This window comes from Lissotriton helveticus, chromosome 9 (genome assembly GCF_964261635.1).
Source record: "Lissotriton helveticus chromosome 9, aLisHel1.1, whole genome shotgun sequence".
Taxonomy (NCBI): domain Eukaryota; kingdom Metazoa; phylum Chordata; class Amphibia; order Caudata; family Salamandridae; genus Lissotriton; species Lissotriton helveticus.
The window spans coordinates 774169874-774187846 of record NC_136070.1 but is presented as its reverse complement, the minus strand read 5'-3'; the positions used below and the strand labels follow the sequence as shown (position 1 = coordinate 774187846).

Below are 17973 nucleotides of genomic sequence, written 5' to 3'. Positions count from 1 at the left end.
AGCTAAATACCTTTTAACTCTTCCACAATTGCCTACTTTCATTTCCATCAGATACAATTTTATATCATCCGAGCGCTTTAGGAGCTTTAACCTCACTATTTCAGATAATGGGCGCGTGCCTGTAGATGTGGCACAGGAGGGAATATGAGGATGAACTCTGAAATGTCCTTGCATTTTCAGCAGACCTATCATAACCTTCCAATAGTAAGTCCTGAACAGTGATTGCATCCTGTATAAGGTGATGACTGCGATTCCGAGTAAATTCCTTTGGGTTTGATCAGAATGGGCTGGATAACGGTACCGCAGGCTACTGAGAAGTCGAGGAGGATTAGGGCTGCTGTGGTCCTCGTCATCCATAGCTGTCACTACATCTTCCTCGATTGCTGTCTTGGTACCTCTTGAGGGTCTGAAACCTGACTGGCCATCACAAAGAATACTACGTTCCTGCAGGTGTTAATTTTAGTGAAGTATTAGAGTATCCTTGTTAGAATATCTTCTGAAATAAATATTTTCATCTAAATATATTCTACAAAAGTATCTCACGTTTGAAGTTAATAGAAAATCTGATCCTACAATATTTTTGTAAGTGATATTTAGGACACAATATTTCTGTCAAACTGTATTTCTGTCCTCACCTACGTTTTACTTAGCAAATGGAGATTTAAAATTGGTCTAATGTCTAATAATACATCTGGGCCCACTTTGGGTTTTTCCCCCAGGAAAGGGAAGATTAATGCATGTTTCATAGACAGCTGAGTCATTGAGAATGTTTGCAGTGTAAGGAGCTATCACGGTGAGCACACAGCCAGGGGAGCTCTGCTGTCTTGTAGGATATGTTTTTGTTTTTTTTGCTGATCTTTCCAACACGTTCTGTCAGGGATTTTAAGGGTTCAAAAGAAGTATAGTAGGTTGATAGGTGAAAAGGATATGGTTAATGTGCAATGCTGGTCAGTGGTGGCTGGTATTTGCGGTGGAAGAGGGTTCGTGAGAGGGGGCGAGAGGGAATGAGATAAAAAAAATACTTACCTGTCTGCCGCCCATCACCACTGTCTCCTCTCTGTCCCCTTCCCCACTTCCAGGACAGGAAGCAGAATGCACTCGGCTCTCAGCCTCCCGATAGCCAATTACAATACTGCAATGCAGCGTTGTGATTGGTCTGAGCGCCGTGGATTGGCAGTCTGTCAGAGAATGTAATGCAGCCTGCATGGAGAACATTCAGGCGCACTCTAGGGAGTGCAGACCACTCCTACCCTTCCCTGCTATGTCAGCATAGCAGCTCCGCCCCGTCCTTCCCATAAAGCTGCATCAACGAAGAAAAAATAAAATGATTATATCTTAGTTATTATAATTGTAATTTTCCTTTAGTGACACTACTTAAAAGCATTGAGGCAACGCTCCTCCGCCTTAGTGGAGGAGCCACCACTGATACTGGTCCATCTGTCATGCTAGATACACACTCTTTCTGATCCAAAGAAGGTGAACTGTTCCTTACATTATTACTCGGAATTGATTAGGGAATTATTAGGGTATTTCTCAGAACATATTGCAGATCTCCATAGATTGGCTGGGTCATCATAGATTTGTTTTCCACTGTGGTCTATCATGACCCTTAAGTACTATTAGACATGAGGGTGCTATTTTCGCTGGTGTACAAGGCTGCGGTTTAAGGGTGACTAATCTCAGATTATATCATTTGTTTGCTACCCGTTCACCTTGTTTTTGCATTTTGAACCTGTTTCTGTCTTTTTAACTTGTTTCTGTCTTTTCAAGTCATTGGGTACAATGACGTGAAGTAAGTTTGTGATATTAATCTGAACCGCTTCTAGTAGGGCTCACAGGCCTCTGCATTTTGCCGCTGTATGTCATACTGTGGGCTAAATGCTGTGGTAAAGACTCCTTTCTAGATTCTTGTTTCATCACCGCTGCATGATTGAGGAGTGTAGATTACAAATTATTTTCGCAAGCATGAATGTAATAAACTAGTGACTAGTCTGTACTAGTTTGTTTCGTGTCTTTGAGATCTTAAATGAGGCTTTGTTTTATGAATTTCCCATTTTTGGAGGAAGGTGTTCTATGTTCCTTTTTGTTCCCTTGTTGAAATGCCTCACCCACGTTCCCACCTGATGCTCTGCAGTCCCTATTCCGAAAGTGGCTTGTAGGAAATGTGGGGTTATTCTTTTTCGATTAATATGACTTCTTTATAAATATGGTTTGCTATTATGTGTAATGAAGAATATTTATAAAAGGAAACAACAAGGACATGTTTTAAACATGGCATTGAAATGTTGTGTACTTTTTTAGGACACGCATTCGAGACCTCTTGTATATACTTAAGTATATACTACTCATGGGCTTAAAGCCATTCCCCCTGCTTTTCATTCGTTTGTTTCAGTGTCCTTTAAAATTTCTTGCTTGCTAGTGGTCGATCCTCCCTCTTTGTGCCTCCTTTTCGTCAGTTGTTTACTCCCACAGAGCAGGGCCTTAGTTATTGTACCCTTCCACTTGTCCCATTGTAGTATCTGTTTAGGGACTGCTTCTCCCTTTCTTTAGGAGCATTTGACCAGAGCACTTCATGCTTTAATTGGCTCCAGGTATGTTTCTGTAAACAGGGATATAAATCACATTCTACCCTTGTTACATTTGCTGTGCAATTAAAGTCAGAGGTCAAATGTTAGAGGCTGTAAACCGGCCCTCTCCATTTACCTTTTAAACTTAACTCTTTCCTTTGCCCCCCTTTGCCCCATCACCATTCGACTGCCCCCAGCCAATGAAAACAAGCATTTACAATGCAATAAATTTGAGCCATTGGAATTGTAAATGACAATGCCTTTTATTAATGTATTGGTTTTGAAAACATAAACAAAAGGCATTGTCATTTACAATGCCAATAGCTTAAACGCGCGCAAATGCGAGATGTATTACATTGCAAATGCTTGTTTTTTTACTCTTCAAGACAATGAGTGGGTAGAGGGCTAGCCTTACGAGACAGGTTTGAGGACCTGAAAACAAGGGACTACTGAATAGTTCCAGTGGTGGTTTGTGTAGGGTTGTAATAATTCCAGTGGTGGGTAGTGTAGGGTTGGCACACAGTGGTGGAAAGGGGGCAAGGAGTGTAAAAGATGTATGGTGCTAGAGCGTGGTTTCCTAATGCCCAGATGCTGTTAGTACACTATCTGTATAAGGATCATCTTCTCTATAAAATCACTTTACACAAGTAATTTCTTTCTCACAGCATGTCAGGTGAATCTTACCCTGACAACTCCTCTGACCACTTTCGGGTTGGGGTGGGGGGTGCTGTAAAATCAAGGAATTAATGAGTGAGATCAACTTATTAACAAAATGCATTTTTGATAATAATTGCATGGGGTGCATTCAAAGGGCTAAACTGCACTGAATGGACTTAGGTAGATTTCACCACTGCCCAGTGTCCATTGAACGGCAGTGTTGACTGTCAGGGGGAAGAAACACGTCTGCTAAACCTGAGCAATGAAATGTGACTGGCTGGTACTTCTTCTACTCACCTGTGGTCAGGCTGTGTGTTTCAACGTCTCTCTGAAAAAATGTTTCACTACCTGAACGGATACAGTAAAACCTGCCTTTTTGTTTCTGATTTTGATAGAGTTTAAAAAGATAAGTCTTTGTACAGAATTGGTCATTAAAACATATCTCTTTTTTTCTTCTTCAGCTCTTTAGAGAAGTTCGGATCATGAAAGGATTGAATCACCCCAACATTGGTAAGGAGTGGAAGTGTGGGGGTAATACATATTCTGGAAGATGAAGGGTTAAAAGAGGGCGGCTTCAGTGTCAAATATTTGTGGTTATGTAACTGAGTGGTAATGAAGACTGTTTCCTCTCTTACCTCTAGTGTTGATACATCCAAACAGGACTCTAACTAGTACTATTGTAGTGCTGACTCTTCTGTTGGCTCTGCATGCACTTCCCACTTCCACATAGAAGGTGTAGATTGAATGGGCATAGAGGAAGGAGGACCTTAGCCCGTACCCAGAGTAGTAACCTCTGCAAAAGAAACCTTACAATTAACTTGCCATGTACACTTAGCACCAGCAGATTGTTGGGGTAGTTGGTTGTCTGTGTAATGAAAGTGAGGCTGGCACGGTGTTGTTTACATCACGAGGGCTTGATAAGTTACTCTTTCCCAGCCCTGCTGACCTTTTGAGTCCTCCTGCCTTTGGAACAATTTAACCACTAGAGATCATTATGTGAGAGTCTTCTTTCAGGGAAGCTTGGATGTTTTGTTTTGTTCTAGATCTGAGACACTTGACCCGAGAAAGCTGTTTAGTATGAGTCTTAGCAAGGTGGATGTGGCTGAACTTCAGGCACTATTGCTTCTGGTGGATACTTCTAGCTGCATATTCCTCACCTTTTGAATTCCCCGACTAGATCCGTAAACAATTGCTCCTGCATGTCGATAGGTGCCATCATTGGGCTCACCAGCAACTTGCACCGAAATGCATGGCGCAGCACGAAATGACATCTTATGAACCGATATATTAATCATAAATAACATGAAATGTATCAATTTACTTAAATGTTTCAAAGCCGTTATTGAAGACTGGTCATTATATATGCCCTCGTTATAACATGGTGGTATAGAGTAAAGCAATATGTATTCTCCTAAGGATTAAATGTGCTTGGAAGATGAACCGAATCAAATGTTGTTTGGTACATTGTGAAGATTATCGTCAGATGCAGCCATCCAGGCCATTACAGTAACTGCCCATCCCTTTGGGGTAGTGATAGGGGCATGGTATTGGCTGAGGGCGGGGTCAATAACCGCATGGTCAGTCCTTATCTTCCTCTACCTGACAGATCTCATTCCCCTAAAAGTCACTCATCACCAGTGTAGGGGGAAATATGTTTACCTCTCTAGCTGGTGTGCAATTATCGCAGACTACTATGTCCTGCAGGTTGTCCATCAAGGTTACTCCCTTCTCTCTTTGTAAACCCCAAGCTCCAGTTCCTCCTGTTTCACAGTCTTCAGCAGAATATGCCTTAATTCTTGCCAAATAAATTAAGTCATTGCTAACTGGAGGGGCAGTTGCGAGGGCGCCGGAGGAGAGATGCAGGGGGTGCTCTTCTGACTATTTTCTGGTATCTAAAAAGGATGGGAGGCTCAGGTCGATTTGAATCTTTGATTCCTGAATACTTTCCTTGGAAAAGACCTATACTAAATGCTAACCTTCACCCAGGTCCTATCGGGTCTAAACCCTTGTATCTGAATCATGCCCTTGGGTGTGCAGGACATGTAGTTTTATATACTGCATCCCCACCGGCATTTTCTCCGATTTGTTATGGGAAAGGAAAATGTTCCGTTCATTGTTTTGCGCTTTGGGCTCACTTCGTCCCCATCCATGCCTTCACAAAGGTGATGGTAGCAGGCAAAGCCCATCTTTGTCCGGTAGAGTACATTGTTCTGTACCTCAACAACTGGCTGTTGAAGACAAGCTCATCTCAGTCAGTCGCAAACCACCTGCAACCAACCATTTTGCTACTGTCGCCCCTGGGCTTGCCGATCAACAAGCTGAAATTCCACCTCTAGCTCATGCATAGTGTTCCCTATAAAAGGGCAATTCTGGATATGTGGCATTCCAAGCCTTTTCACCCCTGCAGCGAATCTGACATTCAGGATGTGATCCTGTTTCAGGCTTCATCCTGGTCTCTGGCCTTGATGGTTCCGAGGGTTCTTGGACTCTTGGCCCCACAGATTCTTCCGGTGCCTAATGGACAACATCTGTGCATAAGAGGAGGTGACCCGGGTTCTTTAATGGTGGTGAAGAACTCCACCTTGACATGTGACAGGCCATTGTCCCTACCCCGCCCAGAGTTCACAATGCAGATGGATGCATCAGCTTCTATAGGTCACCTGAATGCTTGGTGATTAGAGTCCTTCAGCCTCCGATCGAGAAGAGGCACCACATTAGCTTTTTGGAGCTGCATGCCGTCCATCTGGTTCTCAAGGCCTTTCTGTTTTCTATCAATGGTAGCCCTGTGTGAGTTCTGACAGACCAGTTGATCTCCAGGTTGTACTTCAACAAGGAGAGCAGTGTGAAGTTGTGGGAGCTGTACCAGGGAGCACTGACACTGTGGCAATGGCTTGATCCTACCATGAGCGTCACAGTGTATGAACTTACTAGACACTATCTTTTCACCTACGAGTGGCATCTGCACCCAGAATTAGTTCAAGACATAATCGCCCAGAGGGGCGTGCCATGGGTAGGACTTTGTGGTATTTCCAAGAAAGCTCCCTGTTGAGCATTTTGCATTCTGGAGCCTCTGCCTCAAGGCTTTCTAGGTGATGTGTTTTGTTTTCTAGGACTCTTGTTTCTGATACTCTTTCCTATCTATGCCATTGATTCCCTGAGTTCTGAAGTGGGTCAGGAGAGACGAGGCTCAGATCATCCTTATAACCCTGGACTGGGCTTGGCGAGTGTGGTAATCTGGACTACTGAGCTCTCCTCTCCTTCTACCTCTGCAACAAGACTTGATGTATCAACAACAGAGCAGGGATCTTATTCTGAATTCCACAACATACACAGGTGGAAACATGTTGTTTGTCCATGACGCTGGTGTACCTTGCACTTTGGGCAACGTTTGTGGCCATTGTAATGAAATTTGGGTCAATCCATTGCAGGCTAACTGATGTACTTCAACTTGTCCTGTCTTAGGCCCAGTAAGGTCTAGCTGTGGGGGTCCATTAAATATAATTTTTCTGCTCTTTCAGCCATTATGTATTTGCCAGATCTTCTCTCCCTGTTTAAGTTACCTGGCTGATGCTTTTTTGTAGGAATTGCACTTCTGTACCCTCCTGCACCTTTTGTCGTGAACTTAAATTGGTTTTCACTTTCCTAATGTGAACACCTTTCAAGCCTATGGGCAGCTGTTTGTTGACTTCTGATATTTATGACTGTCTTCCACATCATGATTATTCAATACACTGTGTAAGTGAGCTGCGGGTGCTAACAGTACCACCACCATATGAAATCATCTTTTCGGACAAATTTGTGCTTAGGACCTAGGCATCTTTATGAAAGGTAGGGCAGCCTGTCACACTCCCTGCTTTATTCCGTCTGGCACATCCCATTGAAGCGGAGGAGAGGCTTCATTGATTTGACACCAGGAGTGCCCTTAGTTTTTACGTCGATCAGATTAAGGAGCATTGGGTTGATGACCAGCTCTTTGTGAGGGGTCCTGGCATGAAGTAGAAGGATGTCCAAACATACTCCTGGTCCAGGTGGATTGTTATCTGCCTAAAATGTTCTATGCCTTGTCTACGAAGGAATCCCAGGAGGTTTTTAGAGTTCATTCTTGGAGCAAAGGCCATCATTATGGTCTTAGCCAGGGGTTTTACATGCTAGACATCTTCTAGGAGGCTTCACAGGCATCTGTCCATACATACCTTTACCAGGCATTCCTGCCTTGATTCACAGAGAGGACCTTTGTGGCCACTCGATTCTGCAAGATTTGCCTATGTGAAGTCCACTCCTCAGAACTCCCACCTTTTGGGAGATTCTGCTTTGGTATGTATTCAGAAGCTGAAACTCTCAGATTCCTCACTGCTCTCCTCCTCACCACACTATGGAGGGGATCTCTAGATTTTTATGAGATTTCATATTAGATTCTGCACATATTAGATTCTGCACACTTTTGCATCCACCATCTGTTACTGGTGCTGTACGTCTAAGGGCACATAATCCATTTGAGTAAATTGGCAAAGTCACACAGGTGCTGCATCTACATATGTATGTGCTCCATAACTTCCAGAAGCAAGGCAAAGGTGCACCGGAACCTATGGCTAGACATACGGCACACAGAAAAAGTTGTTATTGGATCTACTCTGGTTCCTGGGAAAATGTTAATGACGAGAAATCTGCATTTGGAGGAAACATCCACCAGAATGAGCATTACCAAAGGCATATAACTTATTTTTTCACTGCCTCCTGAACATATGGCATGGATAGGGAGTGCCGGGAAGTGAAGTTAGTGGGTTTCTAGTTTCACCCCTCCTGGTCTAGTGTACTGGTCTTGGCTAGATCCCTGAGTATCTGTGCCGAAACAAAACAAAAGAGGGATTCCTCTTCCTCCCTTCAATATCCTGCGGCCCTTCTTTACAGGTCCGTGAAATATGTGTGGGTGAAAACCCACCCTCCCAACACCCGCCCGGTCGTGCGAACCACTTGCCTGTAGCCGTGACCCTCTGACAGAGTCACGGCTGCCTCGTCCTCAGTGCCTTCCTCTGCCTTTGGCTGGCCGTTCACGTCCTCGCCCTCCGACTGTGCTATGTCCTCCTTTTCTCCGTCCTCGTTGTTCGTCCGGCTGCTGCCTTTCGACGTCGCTTCTGATTGCTCTCGCTATCTGAAAGAGACATGTTAGTGATAGATTCCTTACCTTAGAATATCCCCAGGCGTCAGTCTGGATCTGGAAAGTATTCGCTAGCAGTACCTCTGCGCGTCAGTTGGTGGCGTTGTGCGGCTCCGCGTCCGTCGTTGGTGTCGTAAGTGCCGAGATGACGTCACGGAGACTACTTAGGCGCCATTCATGCCCGCTGATGTCAGTTCCTTCTTTTTCGGCGCCAGTAAGCGCAGATCCGGTTAGAGCACGTACCTTAGTCACTTTTTGACGACCTTTTTTGGGACTTTTGTCTCTTGTGGGTCCTCTCTGGTGGACGTAGGGATGCCTGGTTTTAAGTCCTGTGGGGCCTGCAGTCGCAATATATCGGTGGCGGGCCCCCACGACGTCTGTCTCTACTGCCTGGAGCACGACCACGACTCCCGGTCCTGTTTGGACTGTCGGGCCATGGCCCAGAAGGCCTTGAGGGAGCGGCGCCCGAAGTTGCTTGAGGTTCGGCACTCATCCCAGCGCCGTTCTCGATCCAGGGGCCGTTCTAGAGAACGCTCGCGGGGCCTCCATCATCGCTCCTCGGGCTCCAAGTCTTCACCCTCTGATTCGGGTAAGAGACGACACAAAAAGAAGTCGAAGAAGCGCTGTCGCTCTCTGATGTTCCCCTGTCGGTCCCAGGATGCGGACGAGGGGGACAGGTGTTTTGCACCTGTGGCTCCTTCAGAGCTGGGGAGTCCCGCGGTCTACTCGCCTTACCCGGTCCGTCGGCGACTCTCGCACAGGTGCAAGAGTTTCTTACTGCCATGGACCGCCTGTTTGGGCCTCGGCCTCCCACCGGCGCGCCTTTGGGCCCCGCGGTCCCGTGTCAGGATCCTGTCAGGCCATCTGCTCTGCTGGCGTCTCCGGCACCGCTGCTGGCTCCGGCACCACAAGGTCCCACGCTGCCGGCTCCGGCCCCAGCACCACCCTCAGCTTCGACTCCGGCGCCACAGTGGATGCCATTGGTTCCGCCCCTGCCCCAGTTCCCGGATGGTTTTGTCCCCACCTGGGATCCGAATTGGGACACAGCGCCAGTTCGGCCCTGTCCGGCGCCGTTCCCAGTGCAGTTCCCGACGCCGTTTGTACCTTCCTCGGTCACTGCCCCGCTGCCGCGGTCTGCACTACATACGGTGGAGGTATAGGATGACTGGGTGGGGTCCGAGGACCCTCTTGCTCCTCAGAGTGACTGTGAGCAGGATTGGGCGGACGACTTGGAGGAGGCCGGCGGCCTTGATGTCTCCTCTGACCCGGGGTTTGCCTCACCCCCGCCCACCATGGAAGAAGGTGCCTCGTACACGGTGGTGCTCCGTCGGCAGCGAGGTCCTTAACCTTGATCTCCCTACAGTGGCCCTCAATGCTAATCACCTCACTGAGGTGCTCCAGTCGGCGACCACTTCGTCGGAGCCACTACTGCTATTTAATGACGCCCTCACTGACGTCTTGTTGGGCACTTGGTGGCGGCCGGCCACAGGGGCCCCTGTGGATAAGCACGTCGCCAGGCGTCATCTCCCGGCTCCGGGTGACCCTGCCTTTTTGACCACTCATCCTACGCCCGAGAGTCTGGTCATTCAAGCTTCAACGTCAGAGTGCCTTTCTCGCGGCTCCACCGGATAAGAACTCGAAGAGACTGGAGCAGTTCGGCAAGCGGTTGTTCTCCCCTGCCAGCTTGGGGCTGCGGTCGGTGAACACTGCATGCCTATTGGGCTGCTATTCCCACACGGTGTGGGATACCGTTGCTCAGCTGTTACCTCAGTGTCCTGAGGGGGTCCAGGCTGTGCTGTCCCATGCTGTGGCCTAGGGTAAGGATGCGGCTAAATTCACCATTTGGTGTGTCTTAGACACCGCAGACTCCCTCGATAGGGCAATTTCCACAACTGTGGCACTTCGTCGCCATGCCTGGTTGAGATCTACCAGGTTCTCACCAGAAGTCCAGAGCTCGCTCATGGACATGCCCTTTGATGGCACTCGCCTGTTTGATGATAAGGCCGACAGTGCGCTGGAGCGTTTTAAGGACTCTCAGGCTACAGCCAAGTCCTTGGGTCTTTCCACCACTTTGCCCGGCCATGTCTACTTTTCATTCCTTTCATGGCCATGGAAGGGGCGCCTCTGCCCGCTCATTCAGTCAAAAGCCTGCGCAGAACCAAACTCAGCACGGCTGTGGGCATGCAGGCAGCCGTGGTGACTCCTGGGGCCGGTGTGAGGGTCAGTCCACCTCCACCCCCGCAACATCCGCCTCAAAGCCTTCCTATTCTGAGCTTCGGGACACACCACACGCCACTGGGTGGCAGGATTCGACATCACCTTCCCCATTGGCATTCTGTCACTTTCGACAAGTAGGTGCTGCAACTCGTCCGGAGGGGTTACTCCCTCCCCTTCGAGTCTACCCCCCGGCCATGCCACCTCAGTTCCACCGCATGTCGGGGATCACTTTGCGCTTCTCCAGCTGGAAGTTATGGCCCTCTTGGCCAAGGGGGCCATCGAGCACGTTCCTGGGCCAGAAGTAGGACGTGGTGGTTGTTCCCATTTCTTTCTGGTCCCCAAGAAGGACAAAGGGGGTTTGTGCCCCATCTTGGACCTCAGGAACATCAATCGCTTCCTCTGGAAAGAGAGGTTCAAGATGTTGACTCTGGCTCAGGTCTTGACTGCCCTCGACCCTGGAGACTGGATGGTAGCATTGGACTTGCAGGACGCAAATGTTCACATCCCCGTCCTACCGGCCCACCGGCGTTACTTGCGGTTCACGGTAGGCCAGGAGCATTTTCAGTTTGCCTTGCTCCCCTTCGGCCTTACCTGCGCCCCTTGGGTGTTCACGAAAGTGATGGCGGTGGTCGCAGTTCACCTGCAAAGGTCAGGGGTGTCAGTCTTCCCCTACCTTGACGACTGGTTGTTGAAGGCAGGATCGCCCCAGGCAGTCGTCAACCACCTTCAGACTACGGCCCACCTCCTGCATTTGCTGGGGTTCTCCGTCAACGTGCCGAAGTCGCACCTGGGTCCCTCTCAGAAGCTCCCCTTCATCGGAGCGGTTCTGGATTCGACGTGGTTTCGGGTTTATCCTCCCGAGCAGCAAGTCTGGGATATTCAGGCTATGATTCCGATCTTTCAGCCTCGATCCCGGGTTTCAGTCAGGATGACCCTCCGGCTCCTGGGCCTGATGGCCTTCTGCATCCTGCTAATGCAACATGCTAGATGGCATATGTGGGCACTGCAGTGGGACCTGAAGTTCCAGTGGACGCAGCATCAGGGCAACCTGTCCGATCACGTCCAGATCTCGGAGGGCACTGCACGACAATCGCAGTGGTGGCTCACGAATCGCGATTAGGTCAATGGCAGATCCCTCTCCCTTCCCCAACCGGAGCACACAGGGGTGACGGATGCGTCCCTCCAGGGATGGGGAGGCCAGTTGGGAGAGGCGGAGATCAGAGGCCTCTGGTCTCCAGCAGAGTCCTGGCTCCATATCAACCTTTTGGCACTTTGGGCGATCTGACTTGCACTGAAGGCATTCCTTCCCTCTGTCTGGGGAAGTGTGGTGCAGGTGTTCACGGACAACACCACTGGCATGTGGTATTGCAACAAACAGGGCGGGTGGGGTCCTGGACCCTATGTCAGAAGGCTCTGCGCCTCTGGACATGGCTGGAACATCAAGGCATTACCTTGGTGGTTCAACACCTGGTGGGTACTATGAACGCCAGGGCGGACAAACTCAGCCGGCGGTGCATGATGGATCAAGAATGGCGTAGTAACTTGGACGTGGCGCAATGTCTATTTCAGAAGGGGAGAGAGCCTTGGTTAGATCTATTCGCCACCGAAGAGAACGCGCAATGTCATCAGTTCTGCGCGTTAGAATTTCCAAAGCGGCACTCGCTCTGCGACGCTTTTAGGTGTGAGTGGCGTTGCGGTCCATTGTACGCCTTTCCGCCTATACCATTTCTGCCCAGAGTGCTAAAGAAGATTCGGCGCGACCGGGCCCAAGTCATTCTGGTGGCTCCGGATTGGCACGAAGGTACTGGTATCCCGAGCTACTCAACATGGCGATCGATCCCCCGATCCGACTGCCTCTTCGGGAGGATTTTCTGTCGCATCGCAGGGGACGGTCTTCCACCCGAACCTGCCCAGCCTCCACCTCCATGCTTGGAGATTGAGCGGCGACAGTTGACAGCTTTCGATCTTCCTCCCGAAGTCTGTGATGACATTCTGGCAGCCAGGCGTCCCTCCACGATAACGGTATACGCCTGCAGGTGGAACAAGTTTGTGACATGGTGCACAGCAAAGTCTGTGGATCCCCTTTCTGACCCTCTTTCTGAAGTTCTTTTGTTCCCTCTTTCCTTGGCCCAGCAGGGCTCTGCTCTGGGCACTATTAAAGGTTATCTTTCTGCCATCTCCGCCTTTCTACGGCTTCCAGATCAGCCTTCTCTTTTTAAGTCCCCGATTGTTAACCATTTTCTGAAGGGCATTACGCACACATTTCCTCCTGTGCCGTTCATCATGCCTCAATGGGACTTAATCCTTGTCTTGACATTTCTGATGTGTGCTCCCTTCGAGCCCCTTCATAACTGTCCCTTGCATCTTCTTTCTCTCAAGACGGCTTTCCTGGTAGCTATCACCTCTGCCAGAAGAGTGAGTGAGCTCCAGGCTCTTTCTTCTAAACCTCCTTTCCTTTCTGTTCATCTGGACAAGGTGGTTTTGAGGACCGTCCTTCTTTCTTGCCAAAGGTTGTCATGGCCTTCCACATAGGGCGGACCATCACTTTGCCCACCTTCTTTCAGCCTCCGCATCATTCGAAAGAAGAAGAGAGGCTCCACCGTCTGGACCCTAAATGTGCGCTCTCGTTCTATCTGAAGTGCACACAACAGTTCAGGGTGGATGACCAGCTCTTTGTTGGCTACGAGGGCGCCAAAAAAGGTCGGGCCGTGCACAAACTGACCATCTCCTGGTGGGTCGTTCTCTGCATCAAGGCCTGTTACTCGTTGGCTATGAAGGAGCCTCCTGTGGAGCTGCGTGCCCATTCTACCAGGGCAACGGCAGCCGCTACTGCCTTGGGAAGCGGTGTTTCCTTGCAGGACATTTACCAGGCAGCTACGTGGGCCTCGCTGCACACGTTTACCAAGCATTACTGCCTTGACAGTCAAGTCTGGAGAGACGGCTTCTTTGGCCGTTCTGTTCTCCGTGACTTTCTGGTGTCATCCTATTCGCAGACCCACCACCGGGGTTGGTATTGGGGGGTATCAATCAATCAATCAATCAATCAATCACAGCATTTATATAGCGCACTACTCACCCGGAGGGTCTCAAGGAGGTGGCGGGGGGTCCGCTACTGCTCGAACAGCCAGGTCTTGAGCTGCTTCCTGAAGGCGAGGTGGTCTTGGGTCAGGCGGAGGTGGGTCGGAAGGGAGTCCCAGGTCTTGGCGGCCAGGTAGGAGAAGGACCTTCCTCCTGTGGTGGCTCTTCGGATGCGGGGGACGGCGGCGACGGCGTGGCTGGTCGATCGAAGCTGGCGTTTGGGAGCGTAGGAGTTGAGGCGGCTGTTAAGGTATCCTGGGCCTTGGTTGTGTAGGGCTTTGTGTGCGTGGGTGAGGAGCCGGAAGGTGATTCTCTTGTTGACCGGGAGCCAGTGCAGGTCTCTCAGGTGTCCGGAGATGTGGCTTCGGCGGGGGATGTCCAGGATGAGTCGTGCTGAGGTGTTCTGGATCCGCTGGAGTCTCTTCTGGAGTTTGGCGGTGGTTCCGGCGTAGAGGGAGTTGCCGTAGTCCAGACGTCTGGTGACGAGGGCCTGGGTGACCGTCTTCCTGGTCTCGGTGGGGATCCATCGGAAGATCTTACGAAGCATGCGCAGGATGTTGAAGCATGACGAGGAGACGGCGTTGACTTGTCTGGTCATGGAGAGGGAGGAGTCCAGGATGAAGCCCAGGTTGCGTGCGTGGTCTGTTGGTTTGGGTGCGCTGCCTAGGGCGGGGGGCCACCAGGAGTCGTCCCAGGCGGAGGGTGAGGATCCCAGGATGAGGACTTCCGTCTTGTCCGAGTTCAGTTTCAGGCGGCTGTTCGACATCCATTTGGCTACGTCTGTCATCCCTTCGTGCAGGTTGGCTCTGGCGGTGGCGGGGTCGTTGGTGAGGGAGAGGATCAGCTGGGTGTCGTCGGCGTAGGAGATGATGTTGAGGTTGTGCTGGCGTGCGATGGCTGCGAGGGGGCTCATGTAGACGTTGAAGAGTGTTGGGCTGAGCGAGGATCCTTGAGGAACGCCGCAGATGACTTTGGTGGCCTCCGATCTGAACGGGGGGAGGCGGACTCTCTGTGTCCTTCCGGCGAGGAAGGAGATGATCCACTCAAGTGCCTTCTCCTGGATTCCGACGTTGCTGAGGCGCTGTACTAGGGTACGGTGGCAGACAGTGTCGAAGGCCGCGGAGAGGTCCAGGAGGATGAGGGCCGCTGTTTCTCCGTTGTCGAGCAGGGCTCGGATGTCATCGGTAGCTGCGATCAAGGCGGTCTCGGTGCTGTGGTTGGCCCGGAAGCCAGACTGCGAGAGGTCGAGGGAACCGTTCGTCTCGAGGAAGGCGGCCAGTTGCTTGTTGACGGTCTTCTCGATGACTTTTGCCGGAAACGGGAGTAGCGAGATGGGGCGGTAATTCTTGAGGTCGGTGGGGTCGGCTGATGGCTTCTTTAGTAGAGCGCTGAGTTCGGCGTGCTTCCAGCTCTCCGGGAAGGTGGCGATGTCGAAGGAGGTGTTGATGATGTCCCGCAGGTGGGGTGCGATGACAGCGTCGGCTTTGTTGAAGACGTGGTGAGGGCAGGGGTCTGTCGGAGATCCGGAGTGGATGGAGTTCATCGTGCGGATGGTGTCTTCGGTGCTGATCGGGGTCCAGGCGCGGAGGGTGGTGGTGGGGGGCGGTGGTTCGGTCGCGGCGTGCGTCGGTTGAGTGCTGAAGCTGTTGTGTATGTCCGCGATCTTGTTGTGGAAGTAGGAGGCGATGGAGTTGCAGAGGTCTTGCGAAGGGGTGATGTCGTTGTTTCCGGCGTTGGGGTTGGAGAGCTCTTTGACGATGTTGAAGAGTTCCTTGCTGTTGTGTGCGTTGTTGTCCAGTCGTTCCTTGAATGCGGTTTTCTTGGTGGCGCGGATCAGTTGGTGGTGTTTTCGGGTGGCGAGCTTGAGGGCAGTCACGTTGTCCGGTGTTGGGTCTCTGCGCCAGGTTTTCTCGAGTGCTCTGCAGTTCTTCTTGGAGCTCTTGAGTTCGTTGTTAAACCATGGGGCTTTCTTGCTGCCGGGTCTGCTCGGCTGGGTCTTCAGAGGGGCGAGGTCGTCTGCGCAGTCGCTGATCCATTTCGTGAGGTTGGTGGCCGCTTGGCTGGGGTTCGTTGTGCTGGTGGGATGGTTCTTGCTCAGGGAGGTAAGGAGCTGGTCTGCAGTGATCTTGTTCCAGCTTCTGCGGGGAAGCTGTTGCTGGTGATGGTGGAGCGTGGTCCTTTTGAAGCTGAAGTGGACGCAGCTGTGGTCCGTCCAGTGGAGTCCCGTGGCGTGGCTGAAGGCGATGTCCTTGCTGGATGAGAACACGGGGTCGAGTGTGTGTCCGGCGTAGTGGGTGGGGGTGGTCACCAGCTGCTTGAGTCCGAGGTTGGCGAGGTTGTCCAGCAGGGTGGTAGTGTTGCGGTCGTTGTTGTTCTCCAGGTGGAAGTTGATGTCCCCGAGGAGGATGTAGTCGGCGGAGGGGAGGGCGTGTGGACTGACGAAGTCGGCGATGTCCTCGCTGAATTGTGTGCGTGGTCCCGGGGGTCTGTAGATGAGGGTGCCTCTGAGGGTGGTCTTGGGATTGACGTGGATCTGGAAGTGCAGGTGTTCGGCGGGTGCGAGGGTGTCGTCGGTGTTGGTCGTGATGCGGAGGGTGGTCTTGTGGATGATGGCGATGCCTCCTCCTGTCTGGTTGACGCGGTCCCTCCGGATGATCTTGTAGCCGTCCGGGATGGCGATGGCAATGTCGGGCGCTGAGGAGGCGTTCATCCAGGTTTCCGTGAGGAAGGCGACGTCTGGGGCTGTGGTGTCGAGCAGGTTCCAGAGCTCGACGGCGTGTCTGTGGACGGAGCGGGTGTTGAGCAGGATGCACTTCAGGTGGGTGCTGCTGGTGTTCGGCTTGGTGGGTGCTGGTGTGGCGTGGGTCCGGTTGCAGGTGAACTTGCAGGAGTGGCAGCTGAAGGGTCCGTGGGTGCGTCTCGGTGTGGCTCGGTAGCAGCCCGCGGTTCGGCCGGTGTTGAGTGCGTTGAGGTCGGTGGCGTTGTAGGTCCGTCCGGTCGGCTTCTGTCGGTGGGGGCCAGGGGTCCCGGCACTGGGCGCGGTCCAGGCGCAGACGAGCTTACCTTTGGCGCACCTTCGGCGCTCATTCGGTGCTCCCGCTGCGCGCGTCCGCTGCACGGTCGCTGAGGGGGCGTCATAAGAAGGGAGCCGGTCGGGCGGGTCAGCTGGGAGGCGGGAAGGGGTTGACCAATCGTCTGGCGAGGGGGGCGGGGCCGCAGGCAGGAAGCGACGGGACAGGCAGAGCGGGCGGCCCAGCGGCGGCTGGGGCGCTGCTGTCAGCGTCGGCGGAGAAGAACTCGGGCAGCAGGGGCTCTGATGCAGGTGAGGAGAGGAGCAGGGGGGCGACCAGGCCAGAGGCGCAGGGTATCTGTTCTAAGGTAAGGAATCGATCACTAACGTGTCTCTTTCAGATGCACAAGTTACTATTTGTGTTACAATATATCTGTAAGAGACATTAGTTAGTGATAGATTCCTTACCACCCCACCCATCTTCGCCGTTCTGCGAACTGATTCTAGGGTTAAGGACATCCCTTTTCAGGGCCCTAGTTTCTTGGCACCAGTGGTCAGTTTCGTGCATGGCTCTGTGTTACTGGCGCTGAAAGTCGTGTGCAGAGCTGACGTGAACGCGCATGGATGGCGCCTAAGTGGTTTCAGTGACGTCATCTCGGCGCTTACGACACCAACGACGGACGCGGAGTGAACAACGCCACCTACTGACGCGCAGAGGTACTGCTAGCGAAAACTTTCCAGATCCAGTCGTATGCCTGGGGATATTCTAAGGTAAGGAATCTATCACCTTCAGAAGGTTACATTTTCACATTTCTTTAGCTAAAGGAAACTAAAACATAGTAGTTGCTTTTCAATTCTGTAGAATAGTGTTTCCTAATTTGGGGGTCACCACCCACTGGGAGCTTGCAAACCGATTTCTGGTGCGTCGGGAAAGTCTGAGCAATAAATAAAGATGCCTTTAAATTCTTCTGACAAATTGCTGCTTATTATGTTAACATGTGATTGGTGTTTCCTTTTCTTTCCCTGACTGCTAAGTGAAAAGAGTGTTTGAAGTGAATTATGTGAGAATCTTGCTGAAATCCAGAAAGTGTGAAAGATATGCTGTAGGATGTCGTTTTTTGCATTTGCCAGTTAGGAAAGCAAAAATGAAGCACATTGTTTTTGTAATTCTAAAGTGTGCTAGACACAGACTTCAATAGAATCAAAACAAATGAAGACTCTTAGTGATGCACAAATGATAAATATTCTCAGAAACCCCATTCCAACACGTTATCATTTGGGTGCTGCAT

General features: G+C 51.1%; 1 protein-coding gene and 1 long non-coding RNA gene across 3 annotated transcripts in view; one reads left to right on the top strand and one right to left on the bottom strand.

Moving 5' to 3' along the window:
* The window catches only part of MARK4 (microtubule affinity regulating kinase 4), an 811738-nt gene that overhangs the window by 374294 nt on the left and 419471 nt on the right, over positions 1-17973 (top strand). For both annotated transcript variants that reach the window (XM_078660898.1, XM_078660899.1), the window contains exon 4: positions 3686-3734. In XM_078660898.1, coding sequence (XP_078517024.1) covers positions 3686-3734 — 49 coding nt within the window. The remainder of the gene's footprint in view (positions 1-3685; positions 3735-17973) is intronic.
* The window catches only part of LOC144781859 (uncharacterized), a 302411-nt gene that overhangs the window by 214483 nt on the left and 69955 nt on the right, over positions 1-17973 (bottom strand). The gene's annotated exons all lie outside the window — the stretch shown is intronic.